The sequence below is a fragment of the Propithecus coquereli genome, unplaced genomic scaffold (genome assembly GCF_000956105.1).
Source record: "Propithecus coquereli isolate 6110/MARCELLA unplaced genomic scaffold, Pcoq_1.0 Scaffold7, whole genome shotgun sequence".
In the NCBI taxonomy this organism is placed as follows: domain Eukaryota; kingdom Metazoa; phylum Chordata; class Mammalia; order Primates; family Indriidae; genus Propithecus; species Propithecus coquereli.
Genome location: NW_012153062.1, coordinates 20,801,768 through 20,810,894, shown reverse-complemented (window position 1 = coordinate 20,810,894; position 9,127 = coordinate 20,801,768). Strand labels below are relative to the sequence as shown.

The window sequence follows — 9,127 nt, the reverse complement described above, 5'->3', positions numbered from 1 at the left end:
GACCACATAGAGCAAACATGAATGATATTTCCCAAAAGGCTGAGGTAAGTGAAAAAAAGCAAATGAAGGAAATGTAGTGTTAAACTGTAGAATTGCTGAGAGGGCAGTTGTTTGACGGAAAGGTAATATTCAGGAGTTCATAATTATAATAACAACATAATGTTGAGATGTAAAACAAGAAGAGATACAATTCGCCAGGTGGTTTTGGGCCAGTATTGTCATTTGAATTCTAAGCTAGGAGGCATGATTTGTGAATGACAATAAAGTGAATGTGATGGCTAGCATCTTGAGTAGGATTTTAAATATCTTGATAAGTCTTAGAAATTATTCTTTCAGTATTAAAAAAAAAATCCAACAAATTTGACCTATACTCACAGGGAAAAGATAATTCACTCTCAGGTGAGGATCCTTCTTAGCTCTTTCTTCCAGTGGCTGCAATAAGATTTTTCTTAGCATTTTCCTGGTTCTTGGCTGTAGTTACTGAGGTTGTACCAAGAAGAGCTCAGTTGCTGGAACCCCAAAATTATAAAGTTAAAAAACTCAAATGGTCAATGACACATTGTAGATTACAAAATCTACAATGGGTTTGCAACAGATTGATTAAGCAATCTGCCATTTTCACTAGGAGAAAGGGTTTGGTGTTCTGAGGCACTGAAGTTTTATTTACTGAAACTTCTTTTAGCGATCGGCTTAATTTTCAAAATAATGAAAATAATTTGTTTTCCTAGTTTTACAGTGACGGAAAATCTTTCCTCCACTGTTCTACCAGATTCTTCTTCTTTGGAAACCTCCTTTGCGATGTGGGAATTTTCCTTTTAGAGCACATCCTAATGGAATGATACAGTCTTCTTGCACATTTCTAACATGGCTTAAGGAAGTTATAGTTGGGCAGCACAGCAGTAGTAACAACATAAATCACTGCTTGTGCACACAGACCGTGGTGCACCTCAACCACAAATGAGGAGTAAAGGACTGGCCTTCACTTTCACTTATATTAGATATAGAAACCAGCAAGTATGTAATACGTGAATTAGGCTTTCAACTTTAAAGCCTCAAAACTTTTGCTTTGTTTTCAACTTCACCAAATTTGCTGAAATTATACTCGATACCTTTTAAGAAAGTGATGTCCTGAATGTTTAATAATGAAATAGGACAATAAAAAATACAGGTTGTTTTTTAACTAGAATTCAGTTTTTGATTTTTGTATTTTACTGGCCTTCCGCTTCAGTGGAACACTACCCACAAAATGGGACTTGATTACTATATATTAATGAAATTTCTACTCTCATATTTTCTGTAATTATATTTTTCATAGTTAGGTTTTAGAAAGTATCTAATCAGGTGGTGGTGGTTCAAATTAAGGTTTCAAACTCATTTCTGTTTTCTGTTTCAATAAAATTTTTTATATTGTTTGTTCTCATCTGTCTTTGCCTAATTTCTTCTTATCTTTTTTTGAGCTTTCTTCTCTTTATTTTCTTCTAATTAAGATTCTGCTTTCTTCATCTAAACCTATCCCAAAAACCTATGTGCCAAAACTTGGCAAGGGTGATGTAAAGGATAAGTTTGAAGCCATGCAGAGAGCCAGGGAAGAAAGAAATCAAAGGAGATCTAGAGACGAAAAGCAAAGAAGAAAAGAACAATATATTAGAGAGAGAGAATGGAACAGGAGAAAGCAGGAGGTTATTTTATTTTACTTTATTCTTGTGAAACTATTCATTTTCATTTTTTAATTTATATTTTATTATTCACATTAATCACATTTTATATTAACTATAATTAAAATACTTTTCTATGTTTATAAGCTAACGTAAAATCTGCATATACTATGATTTAGTCTAATTTTGGACATGTGCTCATATTAATTTATTTAATTATCTAGATTAAAGAAATGCTTGCTTCCGATGATGAGGAATCAGTGTCTTCCAAAGTTGAAAAGGCTTATGTCCCAAAGCTAATAGGTAAGAAACTTGAGGGGTAAATTGTAAATTAAATGACAAAAAAAAAGAATCATGACGAAGTATCCAACTCTTCTTTTATATATTCTTAGGAACTGTTAAAGGTAAATTTGCTGAAATGGAGAAACAAAGACAAGAGGAACAAAGGAAGAGAACGGAGGAGGAACGAAAACGCAGAATTGAGCAGGATATGCTAGAAAAGAGGAAAATTGAGCGTGAATTAGCAAAAAGGGCTGAGCAGGTATCACCACCAAATATTAAGTTGGTATTTGTTTGTGAAACTAATTGTACAAAGTAAAACTAATCAGTATGTTACCTAATTAAAATATTTTAATACAACGTAAACCTAATTAAATAGCATCTAACCTGAAAACAAGATCTTAAGTAAAAATATTTAATATTAGAAACCTAGAAAGATGAGGGCAGAATGTGCCTATTTTAAGATAGAATATTGACATGATTTTTGTTACATATAATCTTATCATTCTGTCCACATTTCCTCACACTGTCCACATTCCTTATTTTTCTTGACATACTAGTGGATTTTACAAAGATGCAAGGCAATTTCATACATAAACTATCCACAAGTACCTAACAAAATACTAGTCTTTTAACAGCAATACTTATAAATGCCGGGCTTTTAAAGCAATACTTTAAGTGCCTTAAATCTATTTGCTATGCTTCCTTCAGTTTCCACTACCTTTCTAAAAAGAAAAGTGACAATGAAAGCAAAGCATGTGCCATACTTTCAGGCCAAAGAAATTTATTTACCCTGGCTTTGCAAATAACCACTTTATGGCACAAATAGCCATTAGTATGGTGGCAAATGATGACATGTGCTTGGTGAAGTATAAAAAAGAATGAGAATTTCCTATATTTTACTCCTTTGTACCTCCTTATCTGAAGAAAGGATGCTGTATACTTTACTACTGCCACTTGCAGTCATTAAACATTAGCATTAATTTTTTCTTTTTTTTTAATTGTCTTTAGCATTAATTTTGTAATAAAATTTCACAAGGGACTAAAATTTTAATATATGAGAATTATTATAAATTATATATTACAAATATAAAATATCTAGATATATAATTATATTTGTAGTGTAATTATATCATAAATTATAAAATGAGGAAATAAAATTATCATAAAATATGTAATTAAAATATATGGTGTTTGGCAGAAAACATTGAGCATGTACATGGGATTAGTCTACTTTTAAATCTTGTGTCCTTTTTCAGCACTGATTATTTTCTAGACTTTAAGACTCACTACAACCCCAATAATGGAATAGGTAGGCAGTGGTTTCTCAAAGAAAACCTGTGTGTGTGTTGAAGTGGTGAGTTTCAATATGGTAAAGACATAGGATTCTCAGACAGAGATGGAAACACAACATGATTATGAAAACGGACCACTTTTTTAGTAACTCTAAATACTTGCTATGTGGCAGGGTGCAGTATAGAACCTTGGTTAATGAAATTTTGGGCCTACTAAATTATTTAAGAATATGAAGGTAAGAGCAAAGTAAATTATTAATAGTAATTTCATCTTGTAAATATGTAAAGCCCAATTTTAAAATGTAATTAAGTACATTTTCCACTCAAATATAATTTAATGTATCTTTAAATATAAGGAGTATGGTATAGGTAGTCAAGAAGAGTCTTTTTGTTTTTGTTTTTAGAGATAGGATCTCTCTCTTACCTAGGCTGGATGGAGTGCAGTGGCGCCATCATAGCTCACTGTAGCCTCCAATTCCTGAGCTTAGGCAATCCTCCTGCCTCAGCCTCCCAAGTAGTTGGGTCTATAGGCATGTGCCACCACACCTAATTTTTTTTTTAATTTTTTGTAGAAACAGGGCCTCGCCGTGTTTGGCCCAGGCTGGTCTTGAACTCCTGGCCTCAAGTGATCCTCTTGTCTTGGCCTCCCAAAGTGCTGAGATTACAGGTGTGAGCCACTGTGCGCAGCTCAAGAAGAGTCTTAATGTTTGTTCGTGAAATCTTCTTGTACAAATCCATAGGCAAGAATGCTATAAAAGGGATCCCTGAGTCAGGGGAGTAGCTGAATATCTTGTTGACCTCCAAGATTCTGAGATTCTAGGATCTTATAATGAATTAACACATTAACTGCCATGTGAGTTGTATTTAATGCACGCTAGTTTTGAGCCTGGGGCCTTGTGAAGCATATGTAACTCACAAGTCTCTTCACCTTGGGAGCCATGTGAACTATTTTTCAAGTTACATATAACTCACACACAGAAAACAATAAAAAATAACAAATTTTTCATTAAGTTAGAAAGGATAGTTTTGTATTCAAAGTTTTTATTCTATTTTCGTAATAAAGCACTATGGCCCCAAGGGAAAAAAATTTTTTTCTAGTGTGGCAGTAAATGTTTTAAAAATGGATATATTTTGTGTACTGGATGTTAGAATCAAATGCCAATAAAATTTCGGGAAGAATCTCGATTTGGTATTATCTGGTTATCATTGAAGATACCCTGATGGGCAAAAGTTAGTCTATCACCTTAGAAAAAGATAAGTTATTGGTGGGAAAAAGAGAGGGGAGAAAAGGAAATTGACTTGGGAAGGAGCAAAAGCAGTTTCCTTTCCATAAAGCGAAAGAAATAGTTGGGAAGCAGCTCTTCAATGGCAGCTTCTCGAAGTCAACAGTATAACTGAACTTCTGATTATCTGGTTCTCTATTAGTATACTGACACCATGGCTACTTAGACAAATTTATCTTTTTCCTTGTTTGTTGAAAAAAAAAAGTATTCTATCTTTTGTTGTTTGGGTGAGAGCTTAAAATGAGACAAGAAGAAAGCGAAAAAAAAAAAAAAATCTTCAAATATACTTTATTATCTTACCGTAAGCTAATAAAGATCTGGGAAGGTTGTAGCAGTAAGAAAAAGAAAGTTGGGGTCAAGAAATTTAGTATTTCTCTTTCCTATGTTCTTCATGTCTGGCTTCTCACCATATATCCTGGATCATTTTATTGAGAAATTAAAATGATTTGTAGAGGAGTTGTCAGTATTCTTTTAAAGGTAAGTCATTTTGTACTATACTTGATCTTAGCCAAAAGGCCAAGAAGCGAGGGGGTGGGGGGGGAGTCATTTTGTAATTATTTTAGTATAGATCCATTAAAATTTTCTTAGTATAATACATCATTTCAATAAAACCTTCACAATTTATGTAGGAAATCAATATTAACAAGTAATTCTGTAACAAAATTATTCTGAAAAAAATAAATTATTTTGTAGTGTACAAAGTTATTCTGAATAAAACTTTTAAAAATAAACTATTATAAAATTGGTTTATGTTTAATAAACTGTTCAGAATAATTTATTTTTCAAGAAATTGGGTACCTTAGGCTCTTAGGCTGAGCCTGGTAGCTCACACCTGTAATCTTAGCACTCTGGGAGGCCAAGGCAGGAGGATTGCTTGAGGCCAGGAATTGGAGACCAGCTTGGGAAACAGAGCAAGACTCTGTCTCTACAAAAAATAAAATAAATAAATAAATAAATTAGCCGGGCATGGTGGTACATGCCTGTTGTCTTAGCTACGTGGGAGACTGAGGTTGGAGGATCACTGGAGTCTTGGAGTTCAAGGCTGCAGTGAGCTATGATCATGCCACTGCACTTAAGCCTGGGCAATAGAGTGAGATCTTGTCTTAAAAAGAAAAAAAAAAAGGAAAGAAATTGAGTATCTTAATAAAATGTATTATTTCTTCTGAGAATATAGAAAAGAAAAGTGGGAGCATGAGAACCTTAGCCAGCCCAGTTCCTATATGAGCCAGGGTATAACAAAATTCCCTTAGTCTGCATAAGGACCAAACTACTTACGGACTCTTTCACTGATTTTAAAAATCAAATTAAAACAATCAACAATCTGAATTCTTACTTTCTAATGGTTCCCATTTTCTCATTGCTTATGTTTTCTTTTCCTGAGATCTAAAACATTGTTTTATTTAAATCACCTATCTTCTCTCAATTCTCAGTTGTTTAAGAACAGTACATTAGCCTTCCCTCAAGCTAACCTAATCGTGTTTCTTATGAGTAATGGCCAAATTGAGCTCCCACTTTTTAAATGAGGCTCTTTCCTACTTAGATCTGATCAAAATATAGAGAAACCATTATGACTACCAGAATTATTTTTCCTTCTAAACTAGCTTTCATCTTTTACCATGCTTTGTTACTGTATAAGTCATATTTTTTCCATATATTTGTGTTTTAAAATGCAATAATGACAATGTTTTGATTGTTAATAAGTTTTCCTTTTGCCAGGGCAGGGACAGAGAATGGAGAAATGTTTATGTGTCTCAGTTTAAATTGCTAATTAAATTAATAATTGCTGCTTGTAAGCTCACAGCCTGGTCATAAGAGTTTGGTCCATTATTCAATTTCCAGATTTATAAAGGTAGGCTTTATCTTAATTTTTTCTTAATATGTTATTTCCTGGATATTGATATGTATCAATATGCAACAACTACTGTAAGGTTTAACCTCCATTTAAAAGGATACATTTGCCTAATTTGAAACAACATAAAACATTTCAAAAATTATAAATTTGAAAATTTGCTATAAGTCACAACAAAATTACTTTTCATTTGTATGTTTAAAAGCAAAAAGCAGAAATCTGATGTAATGTAATGATATGAAATTCTCATTCAATAGATTGAGGACATAAACAATACGGGAACTGAATCAGCATCAGAGGTAAACAGACATTTCCTTTAATGAAACATTCACCTAAAATTATCTGATTCACACATTCTTTTAATCTAAGAAAATATAAAAAGGGCTTTTATTTTACTCTTTTTATTATAAATATAGCGATAACAACAAAAAGAAAGATATATGTTTCTCAAAGCAAGATCATACTTTTGCACTTAGAAACACTATACCTTAGTGTTTTTAAAGAAAAGTATGTTTTGCTTTCATAGTTATATTAGAAAGACAAGTCTCTTTAGTCTCAGTTTGGGATACTCTGCCAAGACTGTATATATTTCTTGAACTGTGTTACTAACAGTTGAGATTGTTGAAAGCTAACCTTTTTAAAAGGCAGTTTTCTTCTCATCATTTGTCTTCTTTCCTCAGAGTTCCTGACAGTTTGTGTTTTGGTTTTCACATACTATGTATAGAGTGCAGTATCTATTACCATGAAGGAATCTTCAACAACCACAAAAATTATAGTCATCTCTTTTAATCTAACAGAATAAGTTAAAAATCGATCAAACAATTTGATGGTGTGCCTAAAACTACAGCCACATAAATTGGGAGCAACTTTTAGGGATATGTGTTATATTTTATAACTCTTGTCCTTAGTTTTGAAAAACGTTAGAGGCAACAATAGATTATGTAATAGAATTAAAATGAGTTAAAAAAATAAATTCAAAATATTTTAATAGGATCAAATGCCAAAGAATTTTATCTATAATATAAATGTTTAATAAATCATTTGGAAATACTGCGGTATTTTCCTCACTAAATATTAGTTTTTTTAAGTACTTAAAAGATTGCATGGAGAGAAAGTCATATGGAGAAACTCTTTTCTGTGTTTAAACAGAATCTGTCCACCATCAAATTGATCTGGCTCACACTCACGTGCACATTCTGTGGGATTAGTGCATGGATGACTAAATTCAGGCAATGTCACTGCAGTTTTCTTATCTGAACAGCTGTGTTAACTCCATCTTCTGGGAAATAGAATGCTTCTTGAACCTTGTCAGCAATGAATTTCAATAAGATTAACTCATAATGCACAATGAATTTAGAGGAGATATTTAATAGTAATCTGCAAAAAGATACTTTTTTGTTCTTCATGATAACATGGATGGCAATGTAAAGGAATTCACCAATGATGGAGGTAAAGTCCCGTGAAATTTAAATTTTGATTAAGAAGAAACATGCTAATTATCTATTTTATAAAATAGGAAGGAGATGATTCACTACTTATAACAGTAGTACCTGTCAAATCATACAAAGCATCTGGAAAAATGAAAAAGAATTTTGAAGATCTAGAAAAAGAACGAGAAGAGAAAGAAAGGATCAAGTATGAAGAAGATAAAAAAATAAGATATGAAGAACAACTACGATCTCTCAAAGAAGCAAAATGTCTTTCATTGGTCATGGTAATTTTTTTTAAGGAATAAGTCAAGGCAGTTAAGTTAGTTAGCAACATTTCCCTTTATGACTAAAAGGTGGGTTTTAATAATGTTTTCTTAGGATGATGAAATGGAAAGTGAGGCAAAAAAAGAATCACTTTCTCCTGGAAAACTGAAACTAACGTTTGAAGAATTGGAGCGACAAAGACAAGAAAACCGAAAGAAGCAGGCTGAAGAAGAAGCAAGACAACGTTTAGAAGAAGAGAAGCGTGCTTTTGAAGAAGCAAGGCGGCAAATGGTAAATGTTTATATTGAAACCTTACATCGCATATTAGGGAGGGTGGTTGGCTTTAGATAATATAAATTTGAAAAGATTTTATATATAAAAGGGCCTGATTTTGAAATTGTGTATATATTTCATATATAAAATGCATCTGTATTGTTTTCTTGTTTTCATTTTGGAGCATTTTACCCAAGATGCTTTAAATTTTTATTTTTATAAATTGTTATTCATATATAAATTAGCAAAATAATTACTCAATGAACCTGGTTTCTCTTCATCTGTTAGTTCAGCCTGAAATGTATTTAATGACATGGGGGTGAGACATTTTTAAGTCTAATTGTAAGTGTACTTGGTTTTAGTACAGTTTTTCAAATATTTGAATATATCAAAATAACAGTTTATTATGATTCAAATATGCAGTTTAGGGGTGCAGTTATAAGGGGTGGGTGTGTGAGTGTGTGTTCATGCATGTTAGTATATATATATATTTACATGTAGTGTAGTAGTTAAAAGCATGGATTTTGGAGCTAGACTACCTAGATTCATTTATCAACCATTTATTAACTGTGTAATCATGGACAAGTTATTTAATCTCTCTATGAGAGATTGGTTTCATTTTTTTTTTTTTTTTTTAAAGACAGGATCTGGCTCTATTGCCCAGGCTGGAGTGCACTGGCACATTCATAGCTCAGTGGAACCTCAAACTTTTTTTTTTTTTTGAGATGGAGTCTCACTGTGTCCTGGGCTGAAGCTATTCTCCTGCCTCAGTCTCCTGTAGCTGGGATTACAGGCACAC

At 32.5% G+C, this 9,127-nt stretch overlaps 1 protein-coding gene across 2 annotated transcripts in view; it reads left to right on the top strand.

Moving 5' to 3' along the window:
* Positions 1 to 17: 17 nt before the first annotated feature.
* Positions 18 to 9,127, top strand: part of NEXN (nexilin (F actin binding protein)) — a 21,639-nt gene continuing 12,529 nt past the window's right edge. Inside the window, exons 1-7 of one of the 2 annotated variants that reach the window (XM_012661118.1) lie at positions 18 to 44; positions 1,488 to 1,679; positions 1,880 to 1,958; positions 2,048 to 2,196; positions 6,619 to 6,660; positions 7,878 to 8,075; positions 8,170 to 8,346. In XM_012661118.1, the coding sequence (XP_012516572.1) occupies positions 18 to 44; positions 1,488 to 1,679; positions 1,880 to 1,958; positions 2,048 to 2,196; positions 6,619 to 6,660; positions 7,878 to 8,075; positions 8,170 to 8,346 (864 nt within the window). The remainder of the gene's footprint in view (positions 45 to 1,487; positions 1,680 to 1,879; positions 1,959 to 2,047; positions 2,197 to 6,618; positions 6,661 to 7,877; positions 8,076 to 8,169; positions 8,347 to 9,127) is intronic. The other variant, XM_012661119.1, reaches the window with a different exon arrangement.